The sequence below is a fragment of the Anthonomus grandis genome, chromosome 22 (assembly GCF_022605725.1).
Source record: "Anthonomus grandis grandis chromosome 22, icAntGran1.3, whole genome shotgun sequence".
In the NCBI taxonomy this organism is placed as follows: domain Eukaryota; kingdom Metazoa; phylum Arthropoda; class Insecta; order Coleoptera; family Curculionidae; genus Anthonomus; species Anthonomus grandis.
In genome coordinates this window covers 9,481,552-9,502,670 of record NC_065567.1, presented here as the reverse complement: position 1 = coordinate 9,502,670, position 21,119 = coordinate 9,481,552, and the positions used below count along the sequence as shown (strand labels likewise).

General features: G+C 32.2%; 1 protein-coding gene across 1 annotated transcript; it reads right to left on the bottom strand.

Annotated features, from left to right (window-relative positions):
- Nucleotides 1-1,352: 1,352 nt before the first annotated feature.
- On the bottom strand, nucleotides 1,353-20,214 carry LOC126749008 (small glutamine-rich tetratricopeptide repeat-containing protein beta-like). Its single transcript, XM_050458607.1, has 6 exons — nucleotides 20,047-20,214; nucleotides 19,658-19,978; nucleotides 2,242-2,525; nucleotides 2,064-2,178; nucleotides 1,930-2,013; nucleotides 1,353-1,785 (listed from the first exon to the last, which is right to left on the bottom strand). The coding sequence occupies exons 2-6, from the start codon at nucleotides 19,960-19,962 to the stop codon at nucleotides 1,614-1,616; spliced, it is 960 nt and encodes a 319-aa protein (XP_050314564.1). The 5' UTR covers nucleotides 19,963-19,978; nucleotides 20,047-20,214; the 3' UTR covers nucleotides 1,353-1,613.
- Nucleotides 20,215-21,119: the final 905 nt, after the last annotated feature.

The following is a 21,119-nucleotide window of genomic DNA, read 5'->3' as shown; positions in this document are numbered from 1 at the left end:
TCGGGTCTTTGTTAGCAGTCGCCTTGCTTTAGAGCCGTCATGGTCTGGTATCATTTCCTTGGCCTGTCTACATCCTTTTGTCCTTCTCCAATTCTTCCTTGTTTTTCCCAGGCCCAATTATTAAGTGCCCTGCTTTGGGTACTTTAAATGTCCAAAAATACCAAAAAATGGCCCTCTATTATATTTGCCTAAAATACCAGCCCAAACACTCAGAATGATTGATCAGATTTCCACCGAAGATATCCACAGAACTTTTCAATTTCGTACTTATTAGTCTAAAAACAAAAACTTCTGTGCTCATTTTCCCGAGACCAATATCGTACAATAATAGGATTATGTTTCCCATGCAATGGAAAAGAAGTTTCATCTGAAAATAGAATATTTCGTGAAACATTTCCATTTTATTTTTCCTTCAGGGTTTCAGAAAATTCGGGAAATATCTCCTGAGTTTTAGAATATTTGAAACATTTGTTCCTATGTTTTTCAAATTCTTTTAAGTTTTACGGTTCATACCCAGTTCCTCTTCAACATTCTACTTGATCGTGTTAAATCCACTTCAACGGCACTACAAACCATTTCTCCTGGATCCTTTCGATAAAAGGTTCTTGCACTTTGTTATTGTATTTACGACAATACTGAAGACAAAAAGATGTCTCAAAATTCAGCATAAACAATTGAGAGTTAAAATTCAACAGTGCAGCGTACAGTCACACGGCAAAATGAAGCATGCCGATACTATTATTGTTATTCCGTAAAAATAAAAAGAGCAAATACCTATCAGACGACTGAGGGCGCTCATTAAAGCGGTGTTGCCATTCTTTTGGACAAAGCGTAATATTCAATTCCCTAACATGTATATATTTGGCCTATTTTCTGATTAATATAAGAAATAATGGCCTGTTTTTGAGGTACAATAGTTGTATTATATTCTGTTCCCCAAAAAAAAAATAGTATTTGCAAAACGAAAATATACCTATACTCGATGTGGTATGCTTATCAGTAGATTCAGATCCTACACATGGTCGCCGCGACCCTTGTCCCTTAGCGCCTTCGATGTAAACATGCCAGGTAGTTGTGATGATACGAAAGACGATTAAATTAGCAGAAAATAATATATATTTTCACTTTTTTTATTTTGCCCATCTATTTAGTCTATTATTTAGACAAATTAAAATAATCGTCTGTATAAGTCGCTAGTTCCGGTTTGCAGTTTTTTAAAATTACGACATTACATATTGTAAAAAGATTTTTAGAACTTTGTATAACATTATTTCGCATTTGTTATACCCGCTGTAAGTTGATCAGCAAAAAATCAACTCACACATCACAAAAAAAGTTAATAAAAAAATATGTAGAAAGCAAAATTTTCTAATATAAACAATAAAACTGATTGGAATTTCAATACATATTACCATAGATTAAACAGGTACCAATAACAGAATATGCATATTACGCAGAAACTAAAATTAAAAATACGCATCATGTTAATAAATATTTACACAAAATGTAGTTAAAAATAAATTGACGTCGTGATAATATATTTTAAGCGGAATCAGTTTTTAAAAGATTATAAAAAAAATATATATTTGCCGATTCTAGCGCTTAACCCTTTTTCATGCCGATTCGTCATCTTTCTTCTCAGACGATGGCTCACTAGTCTGATTATTAGAATTTCCAGACCCCTGGCCTGACTGCATTCCTTGGGGCGCGCTTTGGACGTTTCTCATTAGTCGGCTATAAAACTCTGGATCTTGATTTGCAGCCCTTTGTGCCAAAGCTTGACCGCTAAAAACAAAAAGAATAATGGTGTGTATCTTTATATTCAGCGTTTGAAAATAAAACTGAAATGGGGGCTTAGTTATGTGAGTGGCTTAATTGCTTATGACAGAGTAATTAAGACATATTTGCAGACAAGTGAAAATATCTTACGCTTGCAACATTGTTTCTACAGTAGCCGGCATCCCTCCTTCTCCTGCGCCCCCACTTGGCATGTTTCCTAACAATCCAGAGAGCCTAAAAATGATCATTGTATATTAAATTTAAAGAAAATACGGCAATGGTACATGCTATCAAAGTTTTGATCGCTTAATATTCTGCTTGCCATATTAATTACTTCTGGATTATTTATGAATTGAGAAAATTGGTCCATAACCTGCCTATTTTGTGGCTCTCCACCACCTACAAATTTAAATGAAAGTATACAAACTTATTACAAGCTATTAAAAATTAAAAAAATCCTACCCCCACTAGCAATAAGCCTGTCTTGTGCAACTTTCAAGTTAGTTTCATAAATAGTATTTGTTGGATCATATTTTAGGGCTGTCTGGTAAGCTTGAACAGCACGATCCAGCATATTTAAATTAGAATAAGCAATTCCCTGGCGTCCATATGCTTTACCATAAGTTGGATCTAGCTTAATTGCGTCATTACAATCATTAATTGCTTCTTGATCTTTTTGTAACCTTGTATATGCTGCTGCTCTGTTACAATAGTAAATGGCATTATTGGGATTTGCTTCAATTGCTCTAAAAATGCAAACATTCTTTTAAAATTTTACAAAATTAAACATATCAATTGAATACTTTAATGAATGGAAATCAACTTATTTACCTCGAATTTATATGTATTTTTTGTAAATATGACATAAATACTCCATATAATTTTTAGGCATATGAATATAATGAAAGGGAGATGATATCAAAAGAAACAGCAGCAATAGTTAAATAATTTGTAAATCACAAATCAAAAGCTGATCATACTTTAGCAAGGATATCTTTGATATTTCATCCAAACTAAATCTATATTAACCTCTTCGTGAATTGCGTCTCAATAAAAATATGTAAAGTGTGACAAGTAGCATTATTGTTTTAGTATCATTTTGTATCGAAAATATAATAAAAAAATATAGAGAATTATTTTAAAGAAAGGCCTTGAAGACTTCAGTTCTTTGTTACCCAGAACTATACAGGAAGAAAGCCGAAAATGTTTTAAAACTTAAAAAAACGAATATTCAAACTCACATGTTTAAATAACATAATTATAACTGTATATGTTTATAACTATACACTTTTTTTTTTACCGGCCCTTCAACAGAGAGATTTTTTTGTACAGGGTGTTTCAGAACTATGGGATCAAACTTCTGGGGGTTATTCAATGCAACAAAAGAATCCATTTGAGTATAGGAACCCATGTCCGGAAATGCGTCACTACGCCAATACGGCCCTAAGACGCGTTCAAATTTATAAAAAACATTAATTACCTAAATAGGATCTGCTGCATTTATTTTTATCTTTTGTACATGATACCATAACAACAATTGTTTAAAATCAACGCTTATCAATGTCAATTCTCAATGTCATGTTTAAAAATTTTATAGCTTACAATTTTTAAACATTTATTGCTAAAGTAAGAACGGTCGAATTTGAAGAAGAGGTGCTTCAGCGAGTTGCCGATGAACCATCAAATAGCACACGTGAGGTCGCTAAGAATATGAATATGAGCAATGCTTCTGTCTGGCGGGTACTACACGAGCAACAACTCCATCCTTACCACTTCCAGAAAGTTCAAGGTATGACTGCAGCCGAATATCATCCTAGAGTTCTATTTTGTCGATGGCTTCTGGATCACATCATTGCACAACCAAATTTTTTACGATATTTTTTGTGGACCGATGAAGCCTCTTTCACAATGAGAGACGGTATTTTTAAAAGTAGGAATAGCCATGTTTGGGACGAAGAAAATCCTTATGCAATTTTTCCAAGAAAACATCAGAATCGTTGGTCTGTCAACGTATGGGTAGGCATTGTTGATGATTATTTAGTTGGGCCATACCTTCTACCGGAACGGTTAACAGGACCTATGTATCTGCGTTTCTTGGAGGAAGTTCTCCCAGAACTCCTTGAAAATGTTCCACTAAACGTTAGACAGCAAATGTGGTTTCAGCATGATGGAGCGCCGGCTCACTTTGCTGTACAAGTACGCGAGTATTTGGCTCAGAGGATTGGGCACCGTTGGATTGCCAGAGGTGGAGCAGTTTCTTGGCCTCCTAGGTCACCCGATTTAACGTCGCTCGATTTTTTCTTGTGGGGACATGTAAAGTCTTTAGTCTACGAAACTCCAGTAGAATCAGAGCTAGACTTAACTGAACGAATAACAGCAGTATTTAAAATCATTCAAAACGAGGATCACATTTTTAGCGTAGTCCTCCGAAATCATGTGCGGCGTTTAAATCGGCGTATTGAGGTTGGAGGAAGACATTTTGAACAATTGTTGTGATGGTATCATATACAAAAGGTAAAAATAAATGCATCAGATCCTATTTAAGTAATTAATATTTTTTCTAAATTTAAACGCGTCTTAGGGCCGTAGTGGCGTAGTAACACATTTCCGGACATGGGTTCCTATACTCAAATGGATTCTACTGTTGCACTAAACAACCCCTAGAAGTTTGAGCCCATATTTCTGAAACACCCTGTATAATATATTTAAACAATTCAACTGGTTAACTCAAAATTTAAAGGCCTGTACTTTAAATGTGTTTAAGTACAAGTATTGTCCTTACTATTTAATTTATTTTATAACACTTTTTATGCACCAACGCAGTATATAAAAAATATGAATTTCAATATATTTTTTTTGGCTTATACGCCAAAATTTATATTATGATAAATTTATTAAACGGAATATAGATGGTCATTATATAGATTAAGTAAGTGTAGCTTCGCCTGACTGATGGTTTTTGTTCCTCTTATAATTCTTGTAACAATTTTAGTTAATCTAAATAGTACTGATACCCTTCGGCTTTTCTTTTTTTAAGTTAGAATATTGCTATTATTTTAATATTAGCTTTTTTTTAATATTTGGATATTATAAAGGCATAATTTATTAATTATATTAAATATTAGGGTAAACCATACTGTTTAAGTTTATTTTATAGTTTTGTATCTATAATTGGCCTGTTTGGCTGCTGATACTGGAAAGAAAAAATAAATAATTATGTTCTCATCTCTGTTAAATTGAGTAAGATTACTAAATGGAAAAGTCATTGACAGCGCTGGTTCTGGATTTTTGGGAAAATGAATTTTGAATGAATGAGGTTTGATACAGTTGCAGTAATGAGTTCGATTTAATCTAAATGATTAAAATATTAAAGCTAAAATTATCAATAAAAATTTTGCATCCAATAACATCCACTGAACGTAATAGATTTTTTAGCGTAATTTTTTTTAAGGTAATAAAAGTTTTCTTTATTCACATCTGTAGAAAGCTCACCACCATAAGCTCAACCCTGCAGCCATGTATCCGTTATCCAAGTAATTACCGAAATACAAATAAAATTAAAAATACAAAGATTTTACGATATATAAAACTACAAAGTATGTCTACACTTTAAGCACAATAGTTGTATAAAACATTAAACGTAAAGGTCGTAAGCAGTTCAAACGCTATTTCACCAACGTGAACATGATAAAAATTAATTGTCTTTTAAGAGTGTTAAGTCCAATGCCGAAAACGTGGAGGTTAGTGAGATGCTCTATATGTATATCAATTCTCATCATTCTTTCGCACAAATGCTGTTTGACCATAATTGGCCATAGGAATCTCTCGGTTTAAAGAGTTGCAGCAGCCTGGTTCTTCTCGATGGATACCTAAATATGAGATTGCTAACAAGGTGGCCATATGAAATTAAGTTATTGACGAGTTTATAAAGAAAAATTATATATTGTAGCGATCTTAACAGCTGGAGCTGGTATGTTTGACAAGTATGGAGCGATTAGTGGGCAAACCGCGCGACATCTAGGTATACCCGTAGAAAGTCGGCGAATGTTTCGGCATATACATCTACCTAATATATAAGGGGTTCTCGCCTCTAGGAGGTCAGTCCAAGTCTTCTAAACGATATAAATAGTAGGAAATAAATACAGTTTTAATAAATATATCAAGATAGATATCTAATTTCCACCTTCAAAACTTTAAACTTTTCCTTGGGAGTTCAGTTCAGAAAGAAACAGATCAAGTCGTTTTAGCCGTAGCGACATAAAGCCTGAATAAAAATCAAAATAAAGAGAATAATTTTCTTATGGCTTCATAATTGACATACAAAGAGTCAATCAAAGCAGATGAGGGTAGAAAAGACTATTTGAGAAACTGGATTAAGCATTCTTGAGTAAAGGAAGTAATCTTCAGCTGAACCAGATCTTTTATATCTCAAATAGGCTGCATTTTTCTGCATGAAAGCTTTTGTGCATTAATACATTTTGGAGCATGTTTCATGATCTTCTGAGGCACGAATAATTCAATCACTTTAGTCTATCCGAAAATTATAGTGTATCTTAAATAAACCCAAAACATCAGGTTTCAGTCAAATCCGACAAATAGGAGAATTTCCAAGTCAATACCGCTACAATATAAAGTGTAAACATTTTGATCATAAAAATCGTCCAATCAAAGACTGTGATTTTCATAAAAGAAATCAACAAAAAAGGAAAGAATCTCGCGAACGTACTTCACAAATAATTCGTATTGCACCATATTGTGAAAAGGGTTTTGCTTTTAGGATGGGGAATCCGATTCTGCCAGCAAGTAAATCAGCCACACAGATCATATGGTAAATCAGGCAAGTTTATTTACAACATACAGACAGTTGGATCACCCACTTAAAATCTTCATTGCAAAAGTACTATATAACCACGTAATATTAATAACAACGAAATAATAATAGAGGGTAAGTTACAAGACAATTTATTAATTGTAAGTGTGAAGATTCATCAACCATTAAAAACTGAAATGTTAAATTTGAAAGGACATTCAATACATGGTCGTCAGTCGATAAACCTTTAAATAAAGGTATAGTTCATTGTAAGTGGAGATTTAAGATTAAAAAGGCTATCTATGGAAATCCACAGAGATATAAAGCAAAGTTATTTGCCCGACGTTTAAGTCAACAATATTTAGTAGATTAAAATGAAACTTTTGCACCGGTGGCTCGAATCTCAACTTTTCGACTGTCAATAATTCTAGCTAATGAATAAAATTGATTTTTACAGCTTATCTAACCAGCATTATAAATGGAGAAATTTATATGCGTATACCCGAAGGTTTCATAGCTATACAGAATCAAGTCTGTAATCTTGCTGACTGTTTTAAACCGGATACTGATTTAAATCAATAATTATCAGGTTTAAAATTGTCAGCAAGATTTGGTTTGCAAGTTTTGATGATGTATTAAAAAAACACTTCAAAAATACCGAAGTAGACTCTTTTTTATATTTTTAAATATAGGGGATATAAATAAAAAATCTATCTGTGGTTATTATACAGGGTGCGGCATAAAGGGCCAAACTTTTCTTTATCCTCGAGTTAGAAAGAAGACGTATTGACTGTGACCGTTTGTGGTTTCAGCAAGATTGAGCCACAGCACACACCGCCAGGGCATCCATGGCTCTTCTTCTTCCTTTGCTTGCCAACCATTTAATTTCAAGAGTCGGTGACGTTTTATAGCCTCCTCGGTCCCCGGACATGTCCATGTGTGATTTCTTTTTATGGGGGTACCTCAAGTCCCGCGTCTATGCAAAGATATAATCCTCGTACATTAGATGAATTGAAAAATGCAATCTGCCAGGAAATTAGTGGAATCAATAGAGATTTGTTGCAAAAAGTCGCGGCTAGTTTCCGCCAACGCCTTCAAAAATGTGTTGATGGGAACGGTCACCATATGCCTGATATTCTTTCCCACAACTGAAAGTCCATCCAAGTATTATCAAATGATATGTCTTTGTGTATCTTGGTCTACCAATAAATTTTCCCTAACGCAAAAACTAATGATTTTATGATTATTTCAAAAACATCCTATTCCTCTGCCGCACCCTGTATATCGATGACGTATTAATTGCCCTAGATGATAGACATATGACCTATATAAAAAAATATTTAATTAGTCAGTTTAATATGGAAATAGAGGCATATGGTGTCATCTAGTCTTTTTCTCTTCTTTACGCCTTCTTTTCTCTCTCTCTTTCTCCCTCTTTATTTTGTAAATAGATTCTTATATATATGATTATAGAAAAATTTTAAAATAACTAAACAGTTTACTTCGTGGTTTCAACAGCCTCTACTTAATTAGTAGGATGTTGAAAAATAGGCCATTTAATCCTGCATAATTATATTATTATTTCTTTTACAGTAATGTCAATATTGAATTAATAATTGTATTGGGAATTAATAAAAGTTATTATTATTATTATTATATGCATGAAATAAAATGCTTCGTAGGTATTAAAGTATACTGAAATAAAAATAAATTTTTTTAGATCAGAATTCATATTTTAAAGCCGTATAGTTAAACTTAATATGGCCGATTGCAAACTGGTTAATATACCTTTACCAAATAAACTTAATTATTTCTTGTAGGATGCTTAATATATTTAATTCTTTATATCCGACCAGATTTATGTACAGCCATAAATTTATTAAGGTACTAAAATCAAAAAATAAAGAAGTATCGTAGATACATAAGAGATACACTTGAAGTGAAATTAGTTTATAAATAAAGTGATTATAAATTATAATAATATTTTTGTTTTAGATGTAGATTCTGATTGAGAAAATGATGAAGCAGATCGCAGAAGTAGAACCGGATATATTTTAAAATTATTTGGAAATTGTACAGTTTCTTGAAAGACCAAGGGTCAATATTCTGTAGCTACCTCGTCTACACAAGCAAAGTAGATGGCTCTTTTTGAGGACGTACGAAAAGCTTTATGCCTTAATAAGATAAAAACGGTTGTATAGCAATGGCAAATAATCCTGTTTTTCATAAACGAACCAAACACATTGATATCAAGGATCATTTTACAAGAAAACAGATTAATACAAATATGGTAATATTAAAATATATTCCATAACAGGTAACCAACTGGCGGATACCATGAAACCATCTCCTAGATTCATGATTATCAGAAATATATATTGTCAAGTCTCACGAGTAAAAACACTGTATAGACAAATAGTGCAATAAAGTCGCTCATTGACTGTATCGAAATTACTTTTATTTAAATGATTTTTTTCTATAACACATTTAATACGAATAATTTAGGAAAAAAAAAGTACACTCGTAATAATTAAAAAAAAAGGCTTTGGTATGTTGTAGTAAAATGAATAATGTTTATGAGTAATCGATTTATGTTCATCTGATCTCACAATGAGCATTATTCATATTAACAGTGTAGAAATAAAAGCGATAAAACTGAAAAAATCTAGTTTTTTCATTGCATTTCCTAGAAATTTGTTTCGCGCGAAGTAACAAAAGCTTCGTTCTTAACCCTTAACCCACCATGGGAGAATTTTTTGCATAAACAGCCATGTGTCGTCTGACAGACTGCTTATCAAAAATAAACAAAATGACGCGCGTTTTTTTTTACTTTATTTTTGGAATTTTGAAATGAGCTTACTTCTACTAAAAATAATGATATTTAATGCAATTATAGTAATATTAATAAACTTAAACACAATATTTACTCTAAAGAAAATTTAAATTCGGCTTATACAAAAAAAAGTGAAAATATTGTAATATTTTTGGACAACTTTGTTGAAAAAGTAGTATATTATATAATCCAACTTAAAAATCAATTAAACCTAACCAAGTTGCCTTGTAGCAAGAGCTAAATATTTCGTTTGTTTATACACATATCACATAATGGTTTCAAATATTGTAAGCAAATTGCACGTTTACACTGCAGACATAAATATTTTGTCATGCGATGTTTTGCTCGTGGACATAAGTAACATCCCTTGCGTTTTTGAAGCACTAGATCCTCTTCTGCTTGTAGTTGATTTACTTCCGGTATTCCCAAAATTCTAATAATAGTGCTGCGTATATCGCGAGGTACTCGAGGATTTTTCTGGCGCCTCTCCATGTTTTTCCGAACTAAGTCAGCTGCTAGTTCTTTTGCAAACACTGATTTTTCCCGAACTGCTATGTTGTCCTTAAAACATTGATGTAAAATATACGAATTTATTACAGAAATGTCAAGTATACGGAAGAATATCGCAAGCGGCCATCTACGGGTGCGTCGACTTGAAGAACTTTTAGAACACTTTTCGTCAATTGTATCTACACCTCCCTTGTTCCGAATATAATAGGCAATGATTTCTGGCTTTTGTGTTTCCGGATCGGTAAATTCCTTATCATGCATAGAAGAAACTAAGACTACCGATTTTCCAGGCTTACTCACATGGGAAACCATGGTGACCTCACCTCTTCTCGAAATCCGTATAATGATGATCCTAATTTTCTCTTTTTGTTTCGCAAGAACTCTTTTATTTTTCCTAACTATTCCGACGTAGGTAAATTTATTTTTGAGCATCTACATGCTCCATGGAGGTAAACCAATTATCAGCTGTTATATTCCGATTGCTCCCAAAAAAAGGTTTAGCGAGGCGTATAACAGCCTGGGTCGGTTTAGAAAACTCCTGTTCTTCTGCACTTAGTCCAAATCCATCGGATCCTTTCCCACAGTAAATATAAGCATTACAAAGATAACTCGTCCTAGCATCAGTGAGACACATAAGCTTTATGCCATATTTACAGGGTTTGGCAGGCATGTACATTTTGAAATGAGTTCTTCCCCTAAAACTAACGAGCATCTCATCAATTGTCATTGATCCTCCCATACAATAAAAGTCTTGACAGTTTTTAATGTACTTCGTAAAAATTTCAGAAATTGCTGCTGTTGGGTCTTTTTCCTTATGATAAATTCTTGTCTCAGGGTTATCAAATCTCAGAGCAGCTAATAGAATTGCAAATCTATTTTGGCTCATTACTGCCCGGAATATCCCTCCGCCCGATCCATCGGTAGCAAAAATTGTTTTTATATTTTCATGGTTCGATTTGAATACCGATGTGTAAATCAACAAACCTAGGAAAGCTTTCAATTCGATTTTATCTAAATCTCTTACATGGCTGATACTGTTTTTATCCTTGTGGTTTGAACGTATTTGGAAAAGTTTGTGATTTGTCCATATAATTATCTGTTCTAAAATATCGTCGGACAAAAATAGGTTCCATACCGAGGTAGGACTTGCGCTGTTACCTAGGTCGCAAGCTCTTTCTTTTACAGTTGGGACCTTCATGACTATGTTGTGTTTTCTTACGCGCGACGAAGGAATTATCTCACTAGTGCACCACCTAAAACGGTTTTTTTCCGTAAAAATATTTCTTTTCTCCTTCCATAACTTCAGAATCAGCAGTATTTTTATCTTCATCACTTTCATTACAGTCTTCTTTAGAAAAGTCAGAAGCCGTGTCGTGTTCAGATTCAATAACTTCATCTTCTGGCGCACTGTCAACATCACTCTCACCACTATCAACTTCATTATACCAATGTAGAACAGTTTCTTCAAACTTATTATTCTCAAAACGGATTCTTTTCGACGGACCGGCCATATCAGATCACACGATGTTTCTAACACAAACGAACATGTGGCGTCTAGGAGACTACGCTGAATTAACTGACCGAAATAGTTTATTTGCACAAGGACATAAAACAATGCCAGTCAGGCGATATATAATGGACCAATAGTAGAAGGATTAGGTGGGGTGACAAGTGTTGGGGGCGCTTCGTTTTAAGAAATACAGTCAATTAAATTTATTGAGTAGTCTGTTAGACGCCACATGGCGGGTTAAGGGTTAAAGTAGGTTAGATGTTGGTTAGGGTCTCAAAACTTTTAAAAAAATATTTAAAATCTGTCTAAAAATGTGTCATTCAGATACAAGATCAAGATATCTGTCAGGCGTCAATCTAATCATGTATTTAACATTTATTAATTTACCTCATTTATTCATGATGTTGAATACAGACCATGAGACAGGATACTTCTGACGTAATAGGCAAAACTAATTATGTTTCTTTTTGTGTAAAGGCTAATAGATGTGTAAACAATCTCTACGTGATACCAAAACTAATTTTCTAATTTATACTCCCAAAAGAGTCATAGGATTTAGTTTACTTATTGTGGATAAATAGAGAAGTCTGGTTCAAAAAGAATCCTTCAACTTTCTAGCTCATCTTATTTGGGACAGATTCACACTGTGTGTTCTAAACTGTGTTCCAGAATTTGCTCTACTACAACTTTATTGGCAACGTTCTTGTTTGTCAAAAGAGGATTATTAGAGCCAAATTTTGATTACCCTTTGGCTTATCCTGTCGCGATACTTTTGATTCTTAAGGATTTTAACAGTTATGAGTTTATATATTACACTGTGCCATGTCTTCAGAATTATAACAAGTTCATTAAATGTGAGGATGCAAGTAAATAGGAAAAATACAAAAAAAAGTATCTCAAACTAACTTTACATCCGAACGACTCGAATAACAGAAATATAGAATGGGCCAGGAATAATATCCCTAAAATTTCGTCATGCCGAAAATCACCTCCACAATAAGAGGGATCCTTAATAAGAATAAGTCAAACTGTACAGATTTTAAGGCAAAACTAAAGAGTGCACTCACTGCCTGCGAACTTTTTCTACACAGTAAAAAAACTGTAGAAAAACAAATTGCGAACAAACAACAAACGAAGTAGAAACTGTTCGCTATTAAGTTTCTTTTTTGTACACTCTCTGAATTTTTTGAGCACACTTTACTTTAATATACTGTAAATTACGTCATTTCTGTAATATATTTTATGTGCTCTTTCTTTTTTTATTGGTAAACGTGTAATCTAGCAACTTTTATGAAAATCTCGCCTAAAATGTGTGTAATTTTACTGGAAACAATATTCCTATGGAGTAGCGAATTTTCAAGTAGATTTTTTTTTTAAAGTTGTTTTAATATTTAAAGCTTTTAATTAAGTACCTGGAATTATACTTTTACCAACTTTTCTGAAAGCTGCACTTAAAAATATAAAAATTAGAAAAATAGGGTCTAATCTTAACACTAAAATGTGAGGAAACGTTCTATAATATCAATTCACGATAATGAGTAAGTGTTTTACAGTAATATAAATTCTCTAAAATTTGTTTTTCTATGCTTCTACAGTTGGGTTGGGTTGGATTTGGACGGGTTAAGGTGGAATTACACACATTTTAAGCCTTTTCCTACGATCTCAGGTGTGATTTTCAGAAAGTATTGTCTGTGATCTTTTTATATTTTTTTTGTGAATTTTCCATATTTTCTTGAAAAAAAAACTTGTAAATATGCTCTTCCGCACTCGGAATATTGTTCCTGGTAATGTAACATACATTTTAAGTCTTTTCTTATAATTTTAAGTGCAATTTTCAGAAAAGTTGCTAAGCTAGACCTTTTATTAAATTTTTCTATGATTTAGTATTCATTAGTTTATTATATGACAGTTTATAAGTAATTAACTTTTGTATTAGATATTTTTAAGGTATTAAAAATATATTTTTTAATATTCACATATATTCTTATATGGTAACATCCCGCAGATACATCCGCATACAAGTTATATCATTGTGGTCTGCATACACATGCATGTATCAGTTTTTGGTGATCGCTATGTCCTCGTTATTTGCACTTTCAGATTTTTTTTACTTTAAATATATTCACATTATATTTATAGACTGTTATCCAATAATACTCTAGAGAAATCCGATATAAAAATCTTATAATACATTTATTATCACAAAGTAGTAACACTATACCCCGATTCAGTCTCTGGTTGCGGAAAATGTTAAACATAACATCTGTTTAAATAATTTAAAATATTGATAAAACTGTATGATACATTTTTAGTTATGTAAGAAAATAGTTGGCATTTTGAATGGTTAGTGGCATTCAATTGTATCTAGATTAATGTTCTCTTTTATTCTTGTATTATGCTCATGTACATATATATATGAGTGATGAAATTACAACCTCTGATATAATAAATGTAAAGACCTTGGTAATACCTATCCTGGTTCGCCTGTTGAATGAGATGCTTAGTAATGGATGTTATCCAGAGTGTTTAAAGGTAACAAAAATCATACCTATTCATAAAGCAGCAAATCAATATGAACCAACAAATAAAAGGCCTATAGCTCTTTTTTCAGCACTATCTAAAATTTTGCGGAGGGTTGTTGGGTCAGAAATAAAACAGAAACCTGTTTACCTAAATGTCGACGTTTCGACTTATATTAAGTCATCCTCAGGACACTAAGTCTAGGTTTCTTAAGTTATAATTAAAATAGGAGCGTAGAATTATTTTTAACATGGGTTAAATTGTAGGTGTTATTGTGGGCAAACTAGAATCAACAAAATTTTGTCCGCAATATTGAAGATATTGGGTCACAAACACGAAATTGAAAATAACAAAAACTTGGAACTATCTAAAATTGCCGAGAAACTAATCAAAAGAAGGATTATTTATAGAAGGAAATTTATAGAAAAACTTTTAAATTTGATCCACAACAATATGGATTCCAGAAATCTAGCAATACGGAGGCGGCAGTGATTGAACTACAGGATCATATAACAGAAGCTCTGGATGAGAAATGTCATGTGTTAGCAGTGTTCATTGATCTTCAAAAAGCTTTCGACACGGTTAATATTAAGATACTGCTTAAGAAACTGTTGTCGATGGGCTTTAGAGGCGTTGGCTATAAATTAATAGAATCTTATCTGGTGAAACGTAAACAGTATACAAGTGTGTGAACAACAAAGAAAGTAAAACCAAAGAGACTATCATGGGTGTACCACAGGGATCTGTCCTAGGTCCGCTGCTCTACCTTATTTACGTGCACAGTCTGTCAAAAGCCACCCTTAAATGTAGATACATAACTTTTGCTGATGATACCGTTTTGCTGTTTGTCGGTGAGTGTCTTAAAACATTAGTCAAGGAAACAAATGTGTGTCTAGCCAGATATCACAAATGGTTATTAAGAAATAATTTAAAAATAATTGTAAACAAAACTGTATATATGGTGTTTAGGAATAAAAATAAAAAAATAAGTGAAACAGACATTAAAATAAACAATAATCTAATTAAAAAAGTTGACTGCTATAAATACCTTGGACTGTATATTGATGAAGAATTAAATTACAAAAATGATGTCTGTCATGTACAGAAGAAACTGTCCAGTGCTTGTGGTGCTATCAAAAGATGTGCGAGTTATTTGTCTGATGAAATGAAAAGAGCGGTGTATAATGAATGCGTTGTTTAAATCACATCTGCAATACATGGGTACTATTTGGGGATCAACAACAAAAACTCTGGTAAAGAAGCTTCAAAGACTACAAAATCGGGCTATAAAATACCTTTATAATTTACCTAGGTCGTTTCCTACTGCTCAATTCTATAAAACATACCAATTTTTAAAAGTTGAACAGATAATAAGTTTGGAGTGATGTAAGTTATTAAAAAAAATTATAAATAATGAACTTAAACTTAATAAAAAAAACTAGTGTGTTTATAAAAAAACTAAAAAAAACATTTGGCGGAATTAAATAAAAAAAAATTGATTTGATTTATAAATCAAAAATTTAAATTAAAATGCGTCTCAATGACCTATTTTGTTGAAACTAAAGTTTTATATTGGAGAAAATTAATATAGTTTTGGTATTTTTTGTTTTGGGGTTGATTTGTGGGTTAAAGGGATAAATATTGAAAGTGTTATTTTTTTTTATAGTTTATCTAAGCTTATATTATCATGTATACTTAACTGACTATTTAATTTAAATGTTAAAATATTCCTAATGAATAACTTGTTATTAGTTTTGTAAACTGTTTTAAGTTCAGTAATAAAATTTATTTAAAAAAAAAATGATGATTTGGGACTGATTCTACATTACACTTTAATGTTTGATTCATGCTTTTATAAACTTTAATTAAGTTGTAAAAATTATGTTATTCGTTTTGCCCGAGTTTCAGCATAAAACTGAGTTGTTGACATGTAACTTGTAATGTCGTAAATCTTTGTTATACTCAATTTTTAAACATTTGTTTTGTAGTATCTGAATGTTGTTAAAGTTAGTAGAGCTATAAGTACTCTAATTATTTATTAAAGTCTTTATCATTGATTTTTTTTCCAACATGTAGCCTCCAACATAATTTTTCATCAATTAAAAGACCAAGGTATTCCAGAGAATTAGTTCTGCCAATTAAGTTTTCATTTATTTTGAAAAAAAATGTATACTCTTGTGAGTTTTTTTGCACAATGTATATTGTTTTTCTATACATTTATTTTCAAGTTAGTTAAATTAACTCACATTGCTAATCCTGTAAATCCACATTTATAATAAATTCACTTGTATAAGATTTGACCCACTGATTATATATGTGATTACTTGGTCATCAGCAAAATTAAAGTATCAGCTTTTTATATCAGGAAAGTCAAATAGAACACCAACATGTATTCAGCATGAGAGAAAATATGTGTTGGTGTTCTATTTGACTTGCCTGATAGTCAATTACTGTGTGCAACTGATGAATTCAATCAGCCTTTTAGACTATCAACTTGCAAGAACATCACCAGTAGATAGTACAGTTGGATAGTTTTTGAACTGATTCATTTAATCTAATTTTTACTGCTATGAAACAGGCTTCTCATGTCAACTGAACTTACACTGATTTTCCTGAGGCTATGAAGATCATGGTTTTTTTATGACAAATGTTAGAGGCTTTGGGGTTGGTAATGGTAATGTGGTATTGAAGTAGATTGGTTGCATTTTATTGAATTTTCTTGGTAATAAATTACAAAAAGTTAAATATGGTATTTGTCTATAAAGAACAATTGGAATTTCTGAAAACATTTGGGAACATCAAGATCAAGTCAATAAACTTTTGCTTACAACCATCACTGACACAAACAAGTTGTAGCAAAAACCCTCTATATGAGTATTCTTGAGTGAAGTAGTATCATTAGCGATAACATAATGTAAATTTTCCCTGAAGATTGGCACTTTCTTTATACATATGCTTAATGCAAATTTATTGAATAAATAAATAAATAAATAAATAATATATAAATAAGCAATAATAAAAGCTCAATAGATTTTGTGTTAGCCCAGAGTTTAAAATTTTTATGTCTAATGATATCTACTCCATTTATTTTTACACTTTTTTTTTAAATCAATGAAAATGCAAAAGATGGTAGTAGTCGTTCTTTGTTATAAAACTATCTATACATATTAACGTAAGATGATACCTTTCATAAAATTTCTGATTCTAAATCAATGAACCAGTCTTGTGAATTTGAGCCGCAAGACATATGCTTGCTATATTTTTTTGGTTTGATACAATAGGTTTAAATTTTAAAATTTTAAATGTTAAAATCATTCTTATAGCCCCTTAAAGGTAAAAAAACATGATTTACACCATGCTAATGCAAATTTTAAGTGCTGATATAATTTAAACTATATAACATTTTCAAGGTCGAATGTTGCTATATTTCCCATGCAAGTAAAAAAAAATAACATGCAAATGTTAAATAATGATGATGAACACACATTACAGAATGATGATAAAAAATAAGATTTTGTAAATTAAGTAAGGTTGGTAACTTAAATTTGGTTTGAAAAATTCAGGAATTACTCGAAAAGTTCAGTTATGACTTTAGGAATAACCGGTGTGAAGTTAGCAGCCAATTTTTTGCAGCCAAAAGTTTTAGCAGCAAATTTGATTTTTGCGTGAAGTTAGTAGCTATTTATTGGCAGCCAAAATTTTATGTACGAACCTACTGCGTGAGGTAGAATACAATGTCTTTTTATCTTTTACGGATCGGAGGCAGTTTTACCCCAACCACTTCGCACGTTTGGAAAAATATTATTATTAAATTTATAAGGGTGAACCACCCCTCTGATGGGTGGTAAGGGGTAATGGTTAGTATACAAAAAATTGTTATTATATAATAATAATAATAATAAGCCTTTATTGCCAACAGGCGACTTGCCCAATAACAGGAAACAGTTGCAAAACAATGAAAAATATAGTTAAAAAAAACCCACACAAACAAACCTAAAAGAATGAAAAGAAAAGAAAAAAAGTAAAATAAAGTCACAATCTCAAAAGTTATCCAAAAAATTAGAATAAATAACTATTAATATGATATAAAAACCCAATTATAAAAGTTTAACAAGATAATCACATATTCAACAAAATTAAATTAAATTAACTGCAATATACCTACTAACTATAACTTAAACACATGGGTCTTAATCCGAAGAGTAATGATCCACCAAGATATCGACAATCACATGAACCGGAGAGAAATTTATATCGCACATGTGACAGATCCAATTAAATATAGCGCATATTGTATAAAGTGGCGATTTCAACAGGATGTTAGTATGAGGCCTAGGCAGAAAGAATGTTAGGGGATGTCTAGCATTAAGCCTAGGCACCATGAAACGTACACCAGAAAGAAGTATAGGACTATCAATGAATCCATTCAGTAACCCATGCAGGAATTTTACAGAGAAGATCATTCTTCTGAGATGTAAGGGATGTAAGATGTAAGGGATGTAAGATGTAAGATGTAAGGGATGTAAGGATGTAAGATGTAAGATTGAAGCGTTCCAATAGTTGCCGATGATCAAACCCTCTTACAGGATATATGCCATCCTGCCTGAAGGCCAAAAACTTAGCAAATCTATGCTGGACAGATTCAAGGAGACCAACATGATTCTGATTCTGAGCGGGTTTCATATAATGCAGCCAAACTCCAGTTTTGATCTCACAAAGCAACAGAAAAACAGTCTTAATGTAGATTCCAAAGTAAAACTCTGAGAACTTCTAATTATGAACGACGTTACGTTAAAAAGTTTCGATTTAAAGCCCTCATATTCAACATATCGAGATCTACCAATCAAGTAGGAATGAAATAAATTAAATAATCTCCCTGAAAAACCATAATGAGTTAATTTATGCAGCAAAATATAGTGATCTATCCGATCAAAGGCTTTTTGGAAGTCGGTATAAATAACATTGACTTGAGTATTAACATGAAGTGATCCACCGATGTGGCTAGACAGACAGGATAAGTTACTAACACAAGATCGCCCACTAAAGAATCCATGCTGGTCTACAGAGATGAGTTCTTTTGCGTGACTAAATAGCGACCGGGGAATATGTGTGCTTAATGTTATTTTGCAAATTTCTTTCTGATAGAAAAAAAATATTATTTATAAATTCATAAGGGTGAATCACCCCTCTGATGGATGGTAAGGCGTAATGGTTATTATACAAAAAATTGTTATTATATAGGGACCATGTGCGCTTAATATTATTGTACAACTTGATTTATTGCTGATTATTTAGTAGATGCGTTATTAATTAAAATACATTTATGCATAAAATATCCGCCAAACAGGTCCGAAGTGGTTTGGGTGAAACTGCCTCAAGCAGTAGGGTTGTACATAAAATTTTGCCTGCCAAAAAATAGCTGATAACTTCACGCAAAGTCAAATTGGCTGCTAAAACTATTGGCTGCTAACTTCACACCGGTTGAGGAATATAGGAATATTTTCAAAATATCTAAGGAATCTGAGAATAGTCATATTTTCTTTTGGCTAACAATTCCTAAATTATTAAATTCTTTCATAAAATAAAGAAGATAACATAAACATGCAAGTGTCTAAGCTTTTTCATGAAATTGCAGCAATTAATACCTATACACATAAATGAAAGATGAAGAATTAGTAAAATAAAATAATATTACTTAGTATATTCATCTATAGCTTCTAGATATAGACCATCCTTCATTAAAGTATTTCCCTTATTTTTATGTTCTTCAGCCTTAGCTTTCTGCTCCTCAGTAACTACAACTGTCTGCTTTTCTGATATCAGAGATAAGAGGTCAACTTTTTCAATACATTCGCCATTTTCTACTTCAAAAGCTGTCTCCAAGCATTGGATTGCTACCTCAAGTGACTCTTTCTTTTCATCACTTAGACTATTGCCACTTAGCTCATCTCTTAGAAAATTAATGACATTATTTACTAATATTCTTTTTTTTGAATCCATTGTGACTTCAATAAAGCTTAAAAAAATATATACTATAATGTAAATATTGTCTAGTCATAACTAGACAATAAAGTATATACTTACCCCTCACTATGAATATTTCAAATCACCTTTAATTATCCCCTTTTCAACTAGTGAGGATATCAAAATAAATTTGACACTTATTTTTCTTAACCTATTATGATTTGCTATTTTGTAGGTTAGAAATAATAGGTTAATTTAGAATCTTTTTGTTTTCTATAACCCAAGAGTATAGAATATAGAATAATCTTGGGTGGTAAACGAAGATGCTCGAAACACAGAGAAACGGTATGCCAAATATCGTTCGTAAATTATAATCGCCTACGCAGCTACGTCACACTGGAATCGGTACTTGCATTGTTCGTCTATTAAACGCGAATATTGTATAGCGCCCTTTTACATACTACTCAGATTTTGCAAAGTTTGGCTAAAAAAACTATGGCGGCGCTTTCCAATACTTTTAGTTATTGCGCATATGTAGATCAAGAACTTGTATAAGAATGAGGGACATTAATAGAAGAATTAGTATTACAGAAGATTGTCAGAAGCCACTTGATAGAAAGATGTCAAAATTTCAATATTTTAATATCAATAAACATTTTGACCACCTCACGATTTAATTTAAAGGAGCAAATGCGATTTTGTTTTACTCTTCAAAACGCTGTCCAACAGCGTTTGGAAAGAGCAAATAATCTTATGATTTACAATATTCCAGAATCTACATCGACTAATTTGAACGATCGTATATTACACGACAAAAATCTGGTTCAAGAGGTATTCCAGAAGCTAGGTCTGCAGCAAGAAGTTGCAACCATAAGTCGTGTACTTAGGGTAGGTAAAGTTTCTAATCGCACTAGACCGGTTAAACTGATATGCACTGCTACTACTGTTAAGACGGCCCTTAAATGTAAGGGTAAGCTTCGTGGGATGCCATACAAACTGTCTAATGACCAGACTAAGATGGAACAGGATGCATATAAGGAATCTAAGAAGTCTTTATTAGATAGAAAATCTGCTGGTGAGGAAAACCTGATTATTCAGTATCGTAGAGGTGTTTCAGTGGTTGTAGAGTCCAAACAAAAAAACTTACTTCAACCCCATTAACTGTGTTTTACCAAAATGTTGGAGGTCTTCGT

Coding starts and splice junctions, on each gene's coding strand:
- LOC126749008 (XM_050458607.1), bottom strand. CDS start 19,962: ATGGATTCAAAAAAAAGAATATTAGTAAATAATGTCATTAATTTTCTA. Junction 2,179..2,241: donor CAGGCTTATTGCTAGTGGGG/GTAGGATTTTTT, acceptor TTAAATTTGTAG/GTGGTGGAGAGCCACAAAAT. Junction 1,786..1,929: donor GTAGAAACAATGTTGCAAGC/GTAAGATATTTT, acceptor TTTTGTTTTTAG/CGGTCAAGCTTTGGCACAAA.